General features: G+C 35.4%; 2 protein-coding genes across 2 annotated transcripts; one reads left to right on the forward strand and one right to left on the reverse strand.

The window, feature by feature from the left end:
- The first annotated feature begins 2,480 nt into the window (after positions 1-2,480).
- On the forward strand, positions 2,481-4,761 carry LOC128167803 (SPRY domain-containing SOCS box protein 3-like). Its single transcript, XM_052833721.1, has one exon. It carries the CDS (start codon positions 2,817-2,819, stop codon positions 3,513-3,515), a length of 699 nt encoding a protein of 232 aa, XP_052689681.1. The 5' UTR covers positions 2,481-2,816; the 3' UTR covers positions 3,516-4,761.
- A 2,110-nt stretch (positions 4,762-6,871) lies between these two features.
- Positions 6,872-19,222, reverse strand: LOC128167233 (U2 small nuclear ribonucleoprotein A'-like). The gene is made up of 9 exons (XM_052832827.1): positions 19,055-19,222; positions 15,799-15,839; positions 15,528-15,634; positions 13,152-13,277; positions 12,905-13,007; positions 12,060-12,209; positions 11,387-11,486; positions 11,056-11,160; positions 6,872-7,034 (listed from the first exon to the last, which is right to left on the reverse strand). The coding sequence occupies exons 1-8, from the start codon at positions 19,134-19,136 to the stop codon at positions 11,105-11,107; spliced, it is 765 nt and encodes a 254-aa protein (XP_052688787.1). The 5' UTR covers positions 19,137-19,222; the 3' UTR covers positions 6,872-7,034; positions 11,056-11,104.
- Between the last annotated feature and the right edge of the window lie 381 nt (positions 19,223-19,603).

A 19,603-nucleotide genomic window follows, 5' to 3' on the forward strand; every position in this document is an offset into this window, starting at 1 on the left:
ACGTTGTTTGAAATTGCATCCTTTTTTTTTTTTAACTGATTTTCATTATTTAGTTTGTTGCTGAATTTCGGACAAAAAATTGTCGTTGTTATTGTTAGTCTTTAAAGATTGATATTCCTCTGTGATTTTCTTCAATTCACATAAATATTTCCATTGCTATAGCAATTTCATCTTGCAAAACAACGCTTCAACGCGTTCGATATAGGTGGCTGTCCGTCCTAATATAAATAAGAGTGAAATAACATTCACATTCAAACTATAACACCTGTAATCTTTCAAAAGTGTACAAAATACCTATATTTCACAATAAAATGCATTTTGTTTAAAATGTAAAAGTCTAAACAGGTTTCAATTTTTTTCAGTATAGTAGCCGACGATTAAACATATTGTGGTAGTACGCTGTTATACACCGAATCTGTAAAAGAAAAAGTATCAAAAGTTCTAGTTAATCTTATTGATTGGGGGGGGGGGGGGGACGAAAGCACGTAACAATATGGAAATGTCCCCTACAACCTTAAAATAGTTTAGCTCTTCATAAATTGGAACAAAGCAAAGTTTTAAATTATTTAGGAACAAGTTTTTTTGCATGGATCGAGAATTTTTCATTTATCTATGTTTACAACCTGGTTACCTCAACAACAAACTATTATTATTATTTTTTATTTTTATTTTTTACACCTATTAGTAGTGTTAAATTGTTAAGACATAATAAGAATACCTCTTTTTCGTATATAGAAAATATAGAGAAGTCTTCGGTGATATACTTTAGATAAGGGTGTTCGATTTGTTTACAATTTATTTTCTAAATCTTAGTATTAAAATAAAAGGCTTTACAGGAAGTTTCATTTCAGCATTACAACAGCTACATTTGAGATTTTAGCCAATGTGTTATCTTTAGAATCAGATATCATCTGTATATTGTGATGTTCGACTTTTTCCATCAATGTTTAACAAAGTTTATAAAGTACAGCGGGAGAATCCTCGGACGATGAATTGAAGTATCTCCTTTTAAAATATATCTGTCACTTTCTAAAGTCAACTATTATCATGTTGAGAGGCAAAAGAATCTCTTCCAATGACAAAACCATAGAATCAACATAATTTCTTATCATAACCAGACGTTTATCAATGGCGTTACCATGATTACGTGGATGAGAGAGAGAGAGAGAGAGAGAGAGAGAGAGAGAGAGAGAGAGAGAGAGAGAGAGAGAGAGAAAGAGAGAGGGGGGTAGGTGTGTCAACGTACCAATATTTGTAGACAGGAAACTTGGATATAACCAAAATAAATCATGATACAGTGTTGGGCCCTTACAACTGTAATTATAAAGAATTTTGAATAGGTTATCAGCTGTGAAATTTCTTGATATTTTACCTCCACAAATTGTTTAAAATGCTTTAAACTAGAGGGTTTTCACAAATTATTTCCTTTTTCATTCAAAACATTTTATTTCATAAAAGTCGACACATGTTTAAAATACGTCTCGCTCTCACAGTCTTTTGTTGACGCCGAAAAAAGCCCTCAAAACTTTATGTTTATTTTTGCATTAGATTTAACGGCACAGAGAGACCCGTTAGAGTGACGTAATGTTTGGCGACCGGCGGCAGGTGTTTTTATTTCAGTCAATTCACCCCGGTAAGATTGTCACTGATGTTCTAATTATCCATTGTCCAATCGTGTCCACCACTACCGATTGTCGTTATGTGATATGAGTTGTTCACATCTGTTTCTGATATAAATTGAATTTAGTGATCCTTTGTCCGTGCTGTCGACGGCACGCGAATGCACCACCTGCCCGAAAATAGGTACCTGTCTCAGGTAACACACACAGGTAAATCAGCGGTATGGTGGTGCTATACAATCTCCGTATGTCTCTCTCTCTCTTTCTCCTCTATCTCTCTATCACAATATAATCTCAGTAGTTTTTAACAAGAACACTTTGTAATCCCGGATGCCGTCTCTTAAATTTTATCATTTAAAAATTTATCAAATAAGGCTTACTTTATTTTCTTACTTGCGTTAAACGTTTGTATGTTTTGTACAAACGCCTATATACAGCTTTATCATAAAAAATCTTTGTCATTTTTTAAATAAAAGGGAAAAAAAAAGCCCTTAGATCGTTCCGCCGAACAAAAAAAAAAAAGAAAGAAAGAAAGAAAAGACAAAAAAGGAAGGGGCTAAGTACACTGTATTATGTCTACAATTCGTGACTTTTTTTAGAACAATATTCTGTTTCATATACTCTGTCATATTAGTAAATGTAATCCGCTTTCCTCCTGTCACGGGATACACATTCTAAATTATTCATTTCCTATCAGTTTTCCGTTCAAAATTATTAATAAAAATGTATAAAAATAATTCTTGGGCAACCCTTTTGTTCGTTAACTGCTGTTGCGATGCATATATACGGTGCTTTATTTGGGATTACAACAATCCCAGTTTCCTTTCTCTGACACACCAAGGGGCGACCACAACAGCTGGTCATGACAGCGTGCTGTGAACAGCTACTTTAAATAATATTGATCGCTGGCGAACTCATCCCCCCTCCGATTGGCAGTTAACCGTGGCACACGCCTGTCACACGAATATATTGACTGTGCAAATAACGGTGCGTGTCAACTGGGGCTACGGGAGGTGACCGAGGGACACACACGCGCCGTTATGTCTTAAGCTAGCTCCAGTAGGCGCATGACGTGCGCAGCCTAAAAGTAGCACTGCATCAGCAGTCCTCGGCAGAACGAGAGAGAAAAAGTCGATAGGCCAGATTGCATTTGCTGTGGCATCAGCCGGGATTTAATCGATACAAGCTGCTGAGACAATGGTTGGTCTATACTCGCAGCATCAGGACCTCATTCGGGATGGCTGCGACGAGCGATGGACGTGGAACAAGAGGGACAAGTCGCACGAGGTCAAGACATGTGGGGAGGGGATGGAAACGGCCCACTTCCACCCTCACTGGTCCAACGGAACGGCAGGGATACGGGGAAACTGTGTGCTGAACTATGGGATCCATTATTGGGAAATTAAAGTGTCGCAAAGGATTTTCGGAACAAGTATGATGTTCGGAATAGGGACTAAACGAGCTAGACTTCACGTAGATGCTTTTGTGAATATCATAGGTGAGGATCAGTACAGCTGGGGACTATCACACAAGGGACTCCTTTGGCACAACGGTAAGAGCAGACAGTACACCAAGCCCTTCAAAGAAAACGAGGCCACGGTAGTAGGAGTGCTATTTGACGGAATTGCGGGGACTTTAACGTTTTTTAAAGACGGTTTTTCGTTGGGTGTGGCGTTCACGGGACTTAATAGCGTGACAGAAAACCTCTACCCCATAGCAGCATCCACTGCGGCCAAAACAGAGATGACCTTAGGGATTCGCCGGAGGGGGTACCAGAGTCTACAGGACCGCTGTCGCGTCAAGATTCTGTCTAGCATCCGTAAGCAGCAGGAGATTGACCACCTGCCCCTGCCCAGCAGTATGCGATCGTTCATCAAGGACGCCGCATGTGTTTAACGTACATAGAGGCAGATCATCGATTGTGTGCGAAATCTTTGATTGTGAATTATTCATTGCTTGAAGTATTTATTTTAGCAAACAAAAAAATATTTTATTATTTTTGGGTCTCTTTGTATTAATATTTTATTCGGGAGGGGAGGGGGTATTTTCTTTGTTCAAACAAAGCGTTGGATTCCTCTTCTATTTATTTATTGATTTTTTTTCTCCCTTTTGCTTTGAAAGAAGCTTTAACAAAATTAATTATGAAAATGAGTGGGGATCACGTGGTGCTCTTTGCATAATTTATCTGAATCTGTTTTCTTTGTTGTCATGCAATTGACACTATTTGAATGGGGCAGAAATCGATAAGATTCGATCAGCTGTCTCGCTTTCACGGTCACCAAATGCTGCGACCGTAGAGCTTATCATATTTATGTTTCACGCATAATTGAATCTCCCTGAATGATGGTGCTATATAGTATTTGAGACATTCATTTTTTATTATCATATTTGTCATATAATAATTGTATAGTGCAATTAGATATATCTAGACCGAACGAGTGTGTTTTGAATTTTGATATGTGCATTTTCTACAAAATATTGGATGAGGATATCTAGTCATTATTTGTCCACGTTTGAAAGACCCATGTGTATAATTGTGTATGTTAGCAAAGGATCGATATAAATGTGTATATCCATGTTAGACATGGAACAAGTGTGCGTTCATGATCAGTTGCATGGTGTGTGTGTGTGTGTGTATAACTAAGAATGTATGTGTATAAATGTGTACAAATGTGTAAGACTAAGAATTTGGCTATTTATTTGTATAACTGTATATGTCATAATGTAGTGATGATTTAGCTTTTGTATATCAATGTTATCGATTTTGTTTTATTTTTACGGGTCGTTTGAAATCCATTGTGCATGTGTGAGGAAGTGTGAATGAAAGAAATGAGAAATTTCTTAGGGCCGGGCCCCAGTGCAATATTTTCTCTAGATTGAGTTTGGACAGAATCAAGTTTTCAGCCTGATCTCAATATATAGATCGTGTAGACTTAGATCCCGTCAATGTGTGAGTTTTCCCGGATTATCTCAAAGGATATCCGGTTTCCGGTTTACCTGAACACATTTCCGCCCGATGTTTGTTTCATTTCATTAGCGAACAATTTTTAATATCGATATTGTTGTGATAGAACTCAGTGTAACTTATTTATTTAATTTATTGTGTATGTAATAAAAACATGTGATCAAATCTCGGAAAAAAGTATTTATTTATTTATTTTTAAAAGGTGTGCAATTCGTGTCACGGTAAAGTTAGACCGCTAAAAGTACATGTACTTTTGTACTATACCATAGATCATTTAGCTATGAACTTACTGGCAAAACTGTATTGGTATCGTTATGCCCTCATATCCTTTATCAGAAGCACAATAGAAAGCATGCATGTGCACAGAAACTCTAGATCTGTTTAATAACCCATTGAAAATAAAGCCATCTTATTTAACCAACATACGATTCATTTGAGATGATTATGGGTATAAGTGTGCAAATTAATATTGTACGTCCAGAACGTTGCATCTAGAAAAAAACCCCCATATAAATCCAGACACATGGCATCGTTTTTGAAAGGGAGGGGGGATGTGTGTTTCAGACTTACATCCGAAAATCTTAACAAGCATGACAAGAGAGAGGGTGGGTAGTTCATAAAACTTCAATTTCAATATTCTCAAAAATTTCACTTCAATTTTTATTAATATACTCCCGAAAATGTGTGTGTGTGTGTGGGGGGGGGGGGGGGGTTCTGCGAGAAACGAGGGAGGAGGAGGGCAATGCTACGTGCCTGATATTTTCGGGATAAGGATCACTGGCCGAAGACTAGTCAGGGTCTATGTAGCTAAATTTTGATCATTTATAGTTAAGGATTATACACACTCACACAACTTCTTAACATGCGTATTTGGCGATTTTCGTGACCAATCGATACACTTGGCAAGTATAAAGGCGGAAAACCAAAAATAACGTCAGACATCCAATATGGTAGAACTTCCATACATGGAAAAATATTTTCATGTTAAAAGTTTTCTTGTAACCATTCTTTCATCATTTTCCCTTGAGTTTTCAATTTTCATGAATGTTTCTGTTTGTAAACAAATCATTGTCTATAGAGCCCCGATTGTGTTCCACATAAAGCCATATACCTGGCATTATTTTTAGTACATTTTTCCCCCGAGAACAAACATTGTCACTTTTCTATTATAATGGTAGTGTCATGTTGTAAATGTTGAATTCACCGGGTGGCAGTAAATACAAAATTTACAACATAACAGTAGCGGTACTGCAGTATTCCTTTGCAGCCGTCACTATCGATTCATGACTATTACCACAACTCCCCCCCCCCCCCCCCCCCCCCCCGAAAGTTTGCTTTAAATGCATTATACACTGTTCATGTAATTTTCGTGGTTGTCTGTACTGAATAGGTTCGGTTCGAGTTTATCAGGATAGACATTGTTTATTTTTATTTTAAAAGAATGCGTATTTTAGACCTGTTTTAATTACTTCATCGCTACGATAAAAATAGTGGAAGATTTACCTTATGTACATGTACATCTAAATTTCCTTATTTTACGTGAGTAGAATGTGCCCAATGCTATGGACGATTCTGTCGTGAATTCGTTGCCCAACTTTTTTTCTTCTCGCAAATATGCACGTAACCTTTGTGTCACATGCGATAATTACACGTTTATTCCAAAAAAATTAAGCTAGTAAATAAATAATTTTTTTTCTCGAGTATAGAAGTAACCTTTGCGTAATATTGCGACAATTACGCGTTTTTTCCCGAAAAATTATGTATTTCAACTATGAAAATCATTTCTGTTCTTCATTAGGTCAATGTAAATGTTATAGCTGTATGCTATTTAGTACTCATACAAAAATCCACTTGAAGTGCACAACTTTCCTACATATTCTGACACGTATTCATCTAACAGAGGGGAATTTTTTTTCTTCAAATTATCAAATATTCATTGTCAAGTCTTGAACGTTTCTCCTGAATGAATGTCAAGTACAGATATTGACTTTCCATGACATCCGTCTTAAATATCCATTAGCTTTCATTTGGTTTACGATTAAGATGCAAGTATAACAGGCAGATATTTGTTGTACTAATGAATCTGTCAAATCTTATGTCAGTAATTTCAATAGAGTAAAAGTTGCAAACAGTTCCATGTCTATTACAAATTATTTGTGATTGCATCATAATTTCAATTGTTTTAAACTAAACCTTTAAAATTATTCAACCATGTAACATACATGTAGCATACTAGTACATGTATTATATAGTCAACTCTGAACTAAAAAACAACAGAACACGTGGCACTGCTTTCTCTCTGCCTTTATTGGACTATTGACATAGTAGTAGTAGTCTGTTCTTATCAGTGTTCATAATCTGACCAACCAAGGCAAAGAGACATAGATATATACACAAGAAGATGATTTATGATCAAGTGATGGGTCGACCTGGCGATATTCTCTATTTACCTGGAAGTAGAAGAGACAAAAAATGATTGAATAAAGCAGCTGTATTTCCAAACACAAGAAAATGGAATTTTTTGAAGGAGCTTGGTGTTGGGGAGGGGAGTGTATCAAATACAGTCTGAGAAGGAGTTCCTCTAGATGATGCAAGTTTCCACTACATATATTACATGTGTATTTGTATCGCTACTGCAATCTTAACAAGAGGCCCAGGGGCCACATCGCTCACCTGAGCAACAATTGCCTTAATTCTGATCAAATTAGCATTACAGTATCAAAATATCTTGACAACTGAGTACAGTAGATCTTGCTAAAAAAAAATTGAAAATCTACCAATTTTTATCAACCTCTTATTTTTTGGTAAATACCAAGCCCCTTTTGTTGTTGTACCTGTAAGAAGATTTGTCTCTATTCCTATATACTCCCCCCCCTCCCCCCATTTCATGGCCCCATTTTTCTCTAGGGAATCATGGTTTCATCAGACTTAAATCTGCATAACCTTTGCTTTCACACTAAGTACTGAGTTTTGAACCGAACACTTTCCCAGAATAGTTTTAAAGATTTTCTCTTCATATTCCTTTGTAAAAATTCAAACCGCCATCACGGTCCCGCCCTACCACTAGGGACTGTGATTCTGCAAACTTGAATTTACACTACCCGAGGATGCCTCTACACAAGTTTAAACCCTTTCTGGCCAAAAATTCTTTAAAAAGAAGATTTTTAAAGATTTTCTCTATATATTCCTAAGTAAAAATTCATCCCCCATTGTGGCCTCACCCTACCCCTGGACTATTATTTAAACAAACTTGAATCTATACGATCTGGGGATGCTTCCACTCAAATTTGGGCTTTCCTGGCCTAATAATTTTGAGAAGAAGACTTTTAAAGATTTTCTCTATCTATAAAAATTCATCCCCCATTGTGACCCCGCCCTACCCCCAGGGACCATGATTTGAACAAACTTGAATCTACACTTCCTAAGGATGGTTACATGCCAATTTGAGATTTCTTGGCCAAATATTTTTGAGAAGAAGATTTTTAAAAGATTTTCTCAATATATTCCTATGTAAAACTTGATCTCCCAATTGTGGCCCCACCCTACCCCCGGGAACCATGATTTGAACAAACTTGAATCTACACTATCTGAGGATGCTTCCACTCAAATTTTAGCTTTCCTGGCCTAATAGTTTTTGAGAAGACTTTGGCTCAGGTGAGCTAAAAAAGGTTAAGTTTACAATGCAATAAGTTGTTAAAGTTGGTTTCTGGAAGAAGAGACTTTGAAAATTTTCTTAATAAATATTGAAATTTTTTTTAGTTTTTTAATCTTTAGTTTTTAAGATCTGTGTACAAACATAGAATTGTGAGCAAATCTCTGTATCTTGCTTATAATTCGAAGCTTAACACTCAAATATGGTTAGTAAATAGAAATTGTAAACAATTATATAAAACACAAGAAACATGCACTATAACAAATAAAGAACACAATTTATTTTTTCGAAATGAATCATATATATACATGTACATGTATATACCTACATATTTCCGACAGCGATATCAAACTCTATTTAAACTGAATAAACTCGAGAAAATGCCGAGCATCTCAACAAAACCTATTGCATTAATATACCATTACGCAAAATATAATGCCGAATTACCGATAGAATGAATTGTATTTCAGTACTTTTTTGATACATCAGATTTTGCTTAATTTGCGCAGGTAAACAGTAAACTGTTTGATTTACCGAAGTCTCTGTTTGATTTGATACGTAAAAATCACGAAATACAGACGATAGTTCCCAGGTTACAAAGCATAAATAATGAAAACGAAACGAAAATCAGAACAAGCTAACACCAACGTCATGTGTGAAAACTGTCAACGCATTGAAATATTTAGCCTCAATTTACTTCACAAAATCGGCACAAATACATTTTGCATGTTTCAAAACTCTCCCTTCATTCGCGAACTGTTGCACAACAAGCAAATTCATCATAGTCAGATCGACCCTTTTTCGTATAATGTCATGGCTGCTTTAAACAAAGAACCTCGTTTTAGATGTATGGAATACGAGACTTGGTAAAATGGGTACGCAAACCTGGGCCGTGGCAAAATAAAAGCCGGGGCAGATCGGCAATCGTCAATTCCAAATACGCATTATTTTGCAGCAATATTTACAGCAAATACAAATATACTGGTCCATCAAATATCCTGAAATTGTAATGAGATTGGCAGATTAATAACTGCCAATCTTTTGTTTTGCCCAGGCCAAGTCTTGTCTACCCATTTTACCGAATGCCGAATCCGAAGCTATTAAACTGATTGAAACACGCCTTTCCTTTATTATTATTTTCGTAATAACTCAGATTTGAAACATAATTAGACCTTAATTTTTGCAATTTATATTTTCCTTCCCATAAGGATAATTTATGCTAAACAACGTTGAATTGGAATCAGTAGTTCTTGAGAAGAAGATTTTTTAAAATGCACCCCCCTTTTTTTACAGTTTCAAGGTTTTCTCCGCTTTGAATACAGATCTGACTTTTATTTCTGCAATTTATATTCGCCCTCCCATAAGGATGCTTTGTGCCAAATTTGGTTGAAATTGGATAAGCGGTTTTAGAGAAGAAGTTCAAAATGTAAAAAGTTTACAGACGGACAGACAGACGGACGGACAGACGGACGGACGGACGGACGGACGGACGACGGACAAAAAGTGATCAGAATAGCTCACTTGAGCTTTCAGCTCAGGTGAGCTAATAATGAGAATATCTAAATATTCCTATGATTTGATTGTTACTAATATTCTATGATGTACAGTATTTAACATCATAATTTTTCACTACATTAGCTTCAAGGTTTGGTTTCTAGCATGAAACATTCTCAAAGCTTCGAGTTGCTACAAGTCATATGCATCACAGATTCCATTCTAATCTCATCAACATCTCAGCTGTAATCCAAGAAGGAAATCATTTGAAGACCTTTGTATTTGTGATGCCGCAAAGTCTCAACTGTTGACCTTGAAAGTCAAAGAACCCTTCGAGTCCTAGAAGAAGTGCTGGTAAAATCTTCCTGTCTTCTAATTGAAGGATAGACAGATGGACAAACTGGTACCAAAATACTGTGGTTTCATCAATATTCGTTGAATACCAATTTTCGTGGATTTCGTCGTTAAGTTGATCCACGAAATTAAAAGGTCAATTTCAACTAACATTTTGTATTGATAGGATCATTGGCCACGAAATTATGTATCCTTGAAACTGTGTTTTTCAGAAAATCCACGAAAATTGATACCCATGAAAATTAATGAAACCACAGTAGTTGCTTAAATTAACTGCAATGGTATTTCACTATATTTTTCAACACTTTCAATTATTTACAAATAATAAATGGTCAAAGTAGGGTGCACTTTTTTCACTTCAAAGCTACCAGACTGATTGGTAGGGTCTTTGTGTCACATAATCTAAATTGGACTTATTTCCAAATTTTTTAAAATTTTCGAAAAACAAAACAAGGCTCCAATTCTGTTGTTGATATTTTTGAAAATTCATGCTGTATTGTATGCCCCTTTTCCCAGCCCCTGTGGTTGAAAAGTTTGATCTGGGGATGACCTAACAATTTAAGAAGACAATGCCACATATTACATGGCAAGATAAGGGACTGATGGACAAAAACAATGAATGTTGTCAAGAGATGCAAAACACCTCTGCTTTCCAACACCATGTTCTTCTGAAATTGAGAGTAAAGTAGGATCAATTAGTATTTTGGTATACAGTATCCAAAGTTGAAACTTACAATGGAATTCTGAATTAAATTTCAATAAAATTGTTGTCAAGTGTTTGTTGCATGTATTGGTAAGTGTAATAAAAATATAAAAATTCTATGATAGTATGAAACTTTGCACTTACATGTTCTCTTATAAAAGTTTGATTTTAAAGTTTCTACAATATCTGTAAAAGGAGCACTGGCATGTTTCAACATTGCGCATCCCTCCCTGTCCCATTTTGCATAAAATTAAAGCCATATACGTACAAATACGTGGGTAAGTGTGGGTAGCTGAGACCAGCCCGTGTCCCCTCTCTCAGGTTCCATTGACCACCTCCATATCCTCATCCTCCTCTTCCTCTACCCTCTCCCCTGTAATCAATACAAGACACTGTACAATCATCTCTGACATTAGTGGAAAATAATCCGAAATACTTTAATCATTACTAAAATTTGAATACCAACTGCAAAGAAACATGCATGATAATACAATTAATATTTCCTGGATTCTGTAGTTATAATTAAAAGCCACACAGTAAGTTTACTCTTTTTCAAATCCCAAATCTTTTGTGATAACTTTTGACTCCAATGCACTTACCCCTGAGTTTTTTCAACTCCTTGCCTGGGATGACTCCTGTTTTAAGCATTTGGTTTAATCTCTCCACTTCATTCAGAGTTTTAGCTTTGGCAATTGCCATCTACAACCAAACATCAATAAATAGTTAATGGCTATAAATGAAACAAAACAAGTTGTTATATAAGTATTTGGAATTCATTTTATAAGTAGTTTTTTGTCTTATATGTGTTTCACACAGAGCATGTGCTGGTACTCTATACAAAGAAAACAGACAAAAACACAAACTATCCTATTTTGACAATGCTGCCAAATCTACCAGATTTATATATGAACTAAAGAATTAAAATTGAATTAGTAAAGAAAAATCAACAGATACTCAATTTAAAATGGACAAAATTATAGAATAACAGTGGGATATATTACTCCAACAGCAAAACCACAGAATGTGTAATAAATTTGAATTTGTGCAAAAATGTCTATAAACATATGCCAAAAAAAAAAATCAAAATTGAGTAAAAGATTTGGAAGTCTAGACAACTGTTTCTAGATGTAATTTTACTGCTCCACCTCTTATCCTTCCTCTGTCAAATCAAGTTTTTGTTATATGCCTGCAAATGGTCTATCCAATACTATCACCGGTAATTATTTTTTTAGACATGGATACAAATAAATCATGCACTGATATTTGACTGACCTTGATGAGTTCTATGTCTTCCTTAGATGGCCCGGTTTTCTTCTCAGGAATCTTCTCTCCAGGTACAAATGTTTTACTGCGTTTACCAATATCTGAGGCAAGAGCTTGTCCTTTTTTGCCTTTAAACATTTTAGCAGCTGCCTCTCTTTCCTATAGAATAAGATTTATATATTATGTCTTTTTAAATACGTCTTTGTATTATACCAGTACATGCAAAGGACTATGTGCAGTATGGTCAAATATCTGCCCCCAATCTTAACCAATTTTCAAAAAGTATCATATAAAAATCAAATCTTCATATATCATAGTTCAGACGACACCTATCACTTTAATCTTGATTTTAGTCATCATTACTCATACGCTGTTTATCTATGACATCACCTAAATGACCTTATTCCCACAAATTTCCAAACATGGGAAAATGTTCTCATTTTTGTTTTATATTTTTCATTCGGATGTATAGAGCGCAGGTTTGCTCAAGTATGATTTTAATATATGTTTTTCTTCAGATAATTATACACATTATACTAAAAAATGGTACTTGAGCAAGCCTGAGCTCGATGTTTCCCAGTCATAAAAACGTCGGAAAACACCCATATTTTGCTACAAGACATTGATTTATTAAAAAAAAACAAATCTTCATGACATCATTTCTACATTATGACGTCACTGTGGTGGTAACCTTTTACACCCTTATTTTCAATATGATTTTAACTATCTTCAACTTTATTTTTAAGGCTCTTTATAAAACTTTAATTTTGGGGTCAAAAAATGCATAATACCACACATAGTTCTTTCATCTTTTAAATAATTATCCATTTAGGGAAAGGTTAACGTCACTTTACCTTCTGCCTGATTCTTTGAAAGTCCAACACTCTCAGTTGAGGAATCTTATGAACAATGTATAATCTGTAATGTTTCTTTGACTGGACAGGATTTCGGAGTAAACTGCAATCAAAAAAAGCATTTTTTCCCCCATTCAAATCACATATATATAGACATGTTGCTTGATCAATTTTGAGAAATATCTAACAAAATTGTATAATTCAAATTTTTCGAAATCTTAATCAGTCAGAGAGTAAAAACTCGTACCTGAGGTGTTGTAATGATTTCAAATTGGAGAGTGGATCCAAGTCCCCTAACTCTGTCATGCTGTTGTTGGAAAGAACCAATGATTCTAAGTTGGGAAGACATTCATGCAAGTCCTCACCAATTCTTCTGCAAGCCAGAGAGAGTTCAAAGATGAATGAGTACGGTATAACATTTGGACATAAAATGTGTTGTTAAAAGTTGGTCCATTACCACAAGACTCTTTACTGCCATTACTGAATTGTAACTGCATTGTATTTACTTTGTTTTGTAAATTTGATCTTTCAATAAGGCATGTTTAACTGTACTGAGACATAACAAGATATAAACAAGAGGCCCATGGGCCACATCGCTCACCTGAGGAACAATAGGTATGATAAAATCAGCTTAATGGAGTCATAATACAAACAATCTGGACAATGTACAATTATGCATGTAGATCCTGTATAAATAAAAACCATTTTCCCCCCTGGATATTCTTATGTTTATAATCATTAGTCCCTTTTCTAACAGGATGATTTTATAGTCATATCACATGTTGAGTATTGCAGTCCTCAAAAAGATCCTTACAATTGTTTATATATGGGATATTAAGCTACATCAAACTCTGAACCTTCTTGTGAGGCCGAAGAATTGTCCTGGAGCCAAAGTCTTAACAATTATAAAGAATCATTTGGCTGATTTGTTTCTGAGAAGAAGATTTTAAAAGATTTACTCTATATATTCCTATGTAAAACTTTAACACCCCCCCCCCAATGTGGCCTCACCCTACCCCCAGGGATCATGTTTTCACAACTTTAAATCTACACTACCTGAGGATACTTCCACACAAGTTTCAGCTTTCCTGGCTGATTAGTTTCTGAGAAGAAGATCTTTAAATATTTACTCTACATATTCCTATGTAAAACTTCGACCCCCCATTGTGCCCCACCCTACCCCCAGGGATCATGTTTTCACAACTTTGAATCTACACTGCCTGAGGATGCTTCCATACAAGTTTCAGCTTTCCTGGCTGATTAGTTTCTTAGAAGAGGATTTTCAAAGATTTTCTCTATATATCCCTATGTAAAACTTCGACCCCCCCCTATTGTGGCCCCACCCTACCCCTGGGGGTCATGATTTTCACAACTTTGAATCTACACTACCTGAGGATGCTTCAACACAAGTTTCAGCTTTCCTGGCTGATTAGTTTCTGAGAAAAAGATTTTTAAAGATTTACTATACATTCCAATGTTAAACTTTAACACCCCCCCATTGTGGCCTTACCCTACCCCCGGGGGTCATGATTTTCACAACTTTGAATCTACACTACCTGAGGATACTTCCACACAAGTTTCAGCTTTCCTGGCTGATTAGTTTCTGAGAAGAAGATTTTTAAAGATTTACTCTATATATTCTTATGTAAAACTTCAACCCCCATTGTGGCCCCACCCTACCCCCAGGGATCATGATTTTCACAACTTTGAATCTACACTACCTGAGGATGCTTCCACACAAGTTTCAGCTTTCCTGGCTGATTAGTTTCTTAGAAGAAGAATTTTAAAGATTTACTCTATATATTCCTATGTAAAACTTCGACCCCCCATTGTGGCCTCACCCTACCCCCAGGGGTCATGATTTTCACAACTTTGAATCTACACTACCTGAGGATGCTTCCACATGAGTTTCAGCTTTCCTGGCTGATTAGTTTCTGAGAAGAAGATTTTTAAAGATTTACTCTATATATTCCTATGTAAAACTTTGACCCCCCATTGTGGCCCCACCCTACCCCCGGGGGTCATGAATTTCACAACTTTGAATCTACACTACCTGAGGATGCTTCCACACAAGTTTCAGCTTTCCTGGCTTTCTGGTTCTTGAGAAGAAGATTTTTGAAAATTTCTCGAAATTTTTCATTAATTTCTAATTATCTCCACTTAAAACGAGTGTGGCCCTTAATTTTCACAACTTTGAATTCCCTTTGCCTAAGGATGATTTGTGTTAAGTTTGGTTGAAATTGGTAGTTCTTGAGAAGATGTTGAAAATGTGAAAAGTTTACGGACAGACAGACACACGGACAGACGGACGACAGACAAAATGTGATCAGAATAGCTCACTTGAGCTTTCAGCTCAGGTGAGCTAATAATTCCTGATGAAGGACCTCAAAAAGATAACATGAGAATATTGTTCAGCCCACAGCCATGACACAGTGAGTGATCCTTGTTGCGAGTGTGCACACCCTCTAGCTGACAAGAAGGTCTAAAGCTTGTAGGTCCAATATTTATATCCAACATTGGAATTTAACCATTGACACTTCAAGCAGTTTTATACAACCAACTCTTGAACAGACCAAAACCACCCCGAATGGTGAACTCAATAAACTCATAATTCAATACTTACACAACTCTGTTGTTATTGAGTAAAACAGTTTTTAGTCGGAGAAGAATAGGGAATCCATCGAATTTCCTTATGTCGTTGTCTGATAGATCAATAGTGTCAAACTGGTCCTGTAATTAAAATTAGATCTAAGGATTAAAACATAGTTAACTTTGTTAATACCCAAATGATTTCCATTTGAAACTATTTCCAATAAGATTCCATACTTTATTTCCAATAAGATTTCAGTTAAAAAATTATAATTATTTTGTATCAATATAGTAAACATAATTACCAGAGTTGCACCCATATTCTCAATCACTGGAATTTTGTAACCTGCAAATTAAATTTAAATAATTTGTGAAAAATATAGCAAAATTGAATGGCATCAAAATAAATGAGATAGCATGGTTAATTGATTATAGAATATGATACATGCATCCCATAATAAAAGTACATTCTATAGTGATTATTTTGATCAAAACAACCATTTCCATTATTTTTAAACAATTTTTGTCAGAGAAGTACAATTGAAACTGATAAAAGGGGGAATAAACAAATCTTCTTCAATGAATCATCCTCATTTCTTTTAACCTGGAGAAATTGATATAATGAAGAAAAACAGATTTTTTTTATGGAGATTCATATTACCGGTAATGCTGAAATCTAACATTTTTTCCCATTTGAAGGTTCTCACACAATTTTTTCAAACTTCCAGTAATACTCATTTAGTGCAAACATTGATATAATAAGTTCTCGAATATAGCAAATATATGGATATATCGAACTGATTTTGAATCCCCTAGAGTTTAAAAATAACTAACTTTAAGAAATTGGTTTTTTTTCACAACTTACTGACAAAATTGTTTGCATTAATTTATTTTTGTACATATTTTTTTATTTAAACTATTTAAGATTGAGATGTGCAGAAATACAATTACCATATTTTTCAGAAATTAGGTCGATACTTTTTTTCCCTGACACGTGGACCTCGTCCTATTTATCGCTTCGCCCAATTTATGTTTTTTTTTGGTTGGAAAATTTGATATGAAATTTTGCAAAAATTTATGCAACCCTCCAATAAAATCATGAGTGTTTACTATAATACTGCTTGAATTTCTGTGTAAAAATCGTATGGATTTTACTCAAAATACTGTAGTAATTTATCATTTAAACAAAATTAAATGTACAGTAAATAGATTTATTTCTTCTTACATTTCTTACATAGATCACTGACTGAATCATTTTTCGATCATTATTATATGCTGTCATGCATTTTGATCGTGTGCTTACGGTAAACAGGAAATCGATTTCGCGCGGTAAAAGAAAAATGAGAACCGTACAATGGGTAATTACTGAGGAAAAATAACGTCGGGTAGAAATAAAAAAAAAACAATGTGTTTTCATAATAGAAAACATGAACAAATTTTTTTCTGTATATTCAACATAAAACTTTCGATGAAATTTTAGCCAGGTGTCTCTGAAATCAGTCTAGGTAGCGCTTACTTTGTTTATACACAGTTTAACTCTCGGCACGTGCTACTCATGCCTGCAGGCTTCAATAAGATCAGAGGTTGACTCATGTGTATATACACAGTAAAAAGTCACACACAGACATGGGTGGCATGTGCTACCGTAGTCATGCCTCCAGGCTAGGTTACTATCCCCCGGTTAACACCAGTTTGTACACATGGCAGGGAAGTAATAAAAAACGATCTTAAATTAAAACCGGCCATACTGAATTAATTGGTTTGAAAATTTGATGCAATTTCAGACATTTTCTTACGATGTTTTCAAGAAATGCATTTTATTTCCCTTTTGTTTAAAACTGTGAAATAAGATTAAAGGCTACTATATGATTACGTTATTGGTTTAAACCAATTATTCATTAGAACTAGCGGTAATTTTTTGACCAATTCTTCGAAGTCGACCTATTTATACTTTTTTTAATTTTTTGGCTAAAAACGGCCTCCTTCGCCCAATAAACCGTATCGACCTAATTTTCGAAAAATACGGTAAAATGACTAGGGCTGGGACGATACTGTACTGAGCCGATTCGGTACATATCACGATACATGAGATGCGATACGATACATATCACGATACATTGCAATTAAATGAAAACATGAATAAAAGTTTAAAATTTATTCAACCTGCCGATGTATTACCGCATGTCCAAAGTCATTTTGTTATATTCATAATGAGCGTTGCACAATTTACAAATTACTTTAGTCTCGTGTACACTAGTTTTTCATAAACAAGTACTCCAAAAGTTTTCCACACTCCATATTTAGCTTCCTAACAGTTTTGACAACTTTACAAGGTTTTCCGCCATCTTTGTACTTTCATATTAGGCGCGCGGACTAAAAATAGCCGATATATGAAGCTCGGATATTTTTGAAAAATAAAAAAAGTTCGGTAAGGTATCGTTGTATTAATGGTAAATGTATCTATCCAAATATCGTCAAAATAAATACAGCGATGCACCGGTGCATCGTCCCATCCCTAAAAATGACTTTAAACAGGAATTTTTACAATGTAGGAAAATAAATATCAGTAATTTATTAAATAACATGGTTAACACTGATCATGAGGAGTTAATATCTGGTGTTCAGTGTTGGTAGGATAACAAATTAGAGAAACGCGACAAAACTCTTTGCCATCCTGTCGATTCTCGGGTAGGATTTTGTCTGTTTTTTATTTTTTGTTGAACAATGATAAAATTGCCGAGTCCTGTAGACAAAATTAAATATTGTAAACCTGGACAAGTAACATCCCTCTACATGCAAATGTCACCTTTCTCTTTGAGAATGTCCATAAATCAATCAGTTTTAAAATAAATATTTACCTGAACTCATACATTAGCCACAAACTTTGAAGATATGATATTTTGGCACACGCCTCTGAATTTCTATCCGAATAAGCCGTTAAATTTAGAAATAAGAGAAATAGATATACCATAGGCGTCGGAACCGGGGGGGCTAGGGGGGGCTTAGCCCCCCCCACTTTTTTTGCAAAGTTATACCTAACCATTAGAAACATAGCATGATAGAGGGTTCAGCCCCCCCCACTTTTTCTCGCAGGAAAGACTATTGTTCCTAAATTTACCTTGAAAGATTGAGAGGTTAGATTCAGAAGCATACTAGCCCCCCCCCCCCCCCCCCCCCCCCGGATTAGGAATTTCATGATTTTGAGAGAAAAAATTTTGGTAAGTAAATTTTTTTTTTGGAAGTATAGGTATACTCCCCCCCCCCCCCCCCCCACCCCACGGATTAGGATTTCCATGATTTTGGGAATTACTTTTTTCTCAATATTTCTGAGGATTAGTCTAGCCCCCCCCACTTTCAATTTGCTTCCGACGCCTATGTATACCCTATATATAAATAATTATGAATAGATATGGTATACATATATCTCTTCCCTTACATTTAACGGATTACTAATAGACATTCAGAGACCTGTGGTTGGAGTTAATGAAGACCCATGAAGACAGAGGACGCGCGAACTGAAAATTTTAGTTTTCATTTCGTGAATAAAATTGACAACTTTACCTCTTAAATCCAGCTCCCTGTCACGAACTGGGTTTGTATACTGGGCCGACTGTTCTATTAATTCAGCTGTCAATTTTACCATCTTGTTTTATCTAAACGTTTTCCCTATGAAATAAAAGAAATCTATTCAAACATGCCGGCCATTTTCAAACATGTAATTGACAGTGATCATCGTGTGATGCAGTAAGTCGTACGATAAAAAATTCCTTCCGTTTAATTTTAAAGTAACATTAGTTTTTCGATCGATCTTACTAAATTCAAAACCATAAATCCTTAAATTTGTATATGCAGAATTTTGCAAATTAAAATTGGCTAGAATTGTTCTCACTACCAGGAGCGAGGTGAGCCCAAAGATTTCTTAAAGGGGGGGGGGGGGGGGGGGGGTGGGGTCGGGGTCTGATTATGCAAGGTGTGTGTCTTGAAATCTTCTAAGTAGACATTTTTATCATTTTTTGTCTTTAATAATAATGATTAAATGAATTTGGGAATATTTTATTGACTGGATAGAATTATAGAAATGTAAGAAACTTTGCATTTTATCTATACCTT

This window comes from Crassostrea angulata, chromosome 10, assembly GCF_025612915.1.
Source record: "Crassostrea angulata isolate pt1a10 chromosome 10, ASM2561291v2, whole genome shotgun sequence".
Classification (NCBI taxonomy): domain Eukaryota; kingdom Metazoa; phylum Mollusca; class Bivalvia; order Ostreida; family Ostreidae; genus Magallana; species Magallana angulata.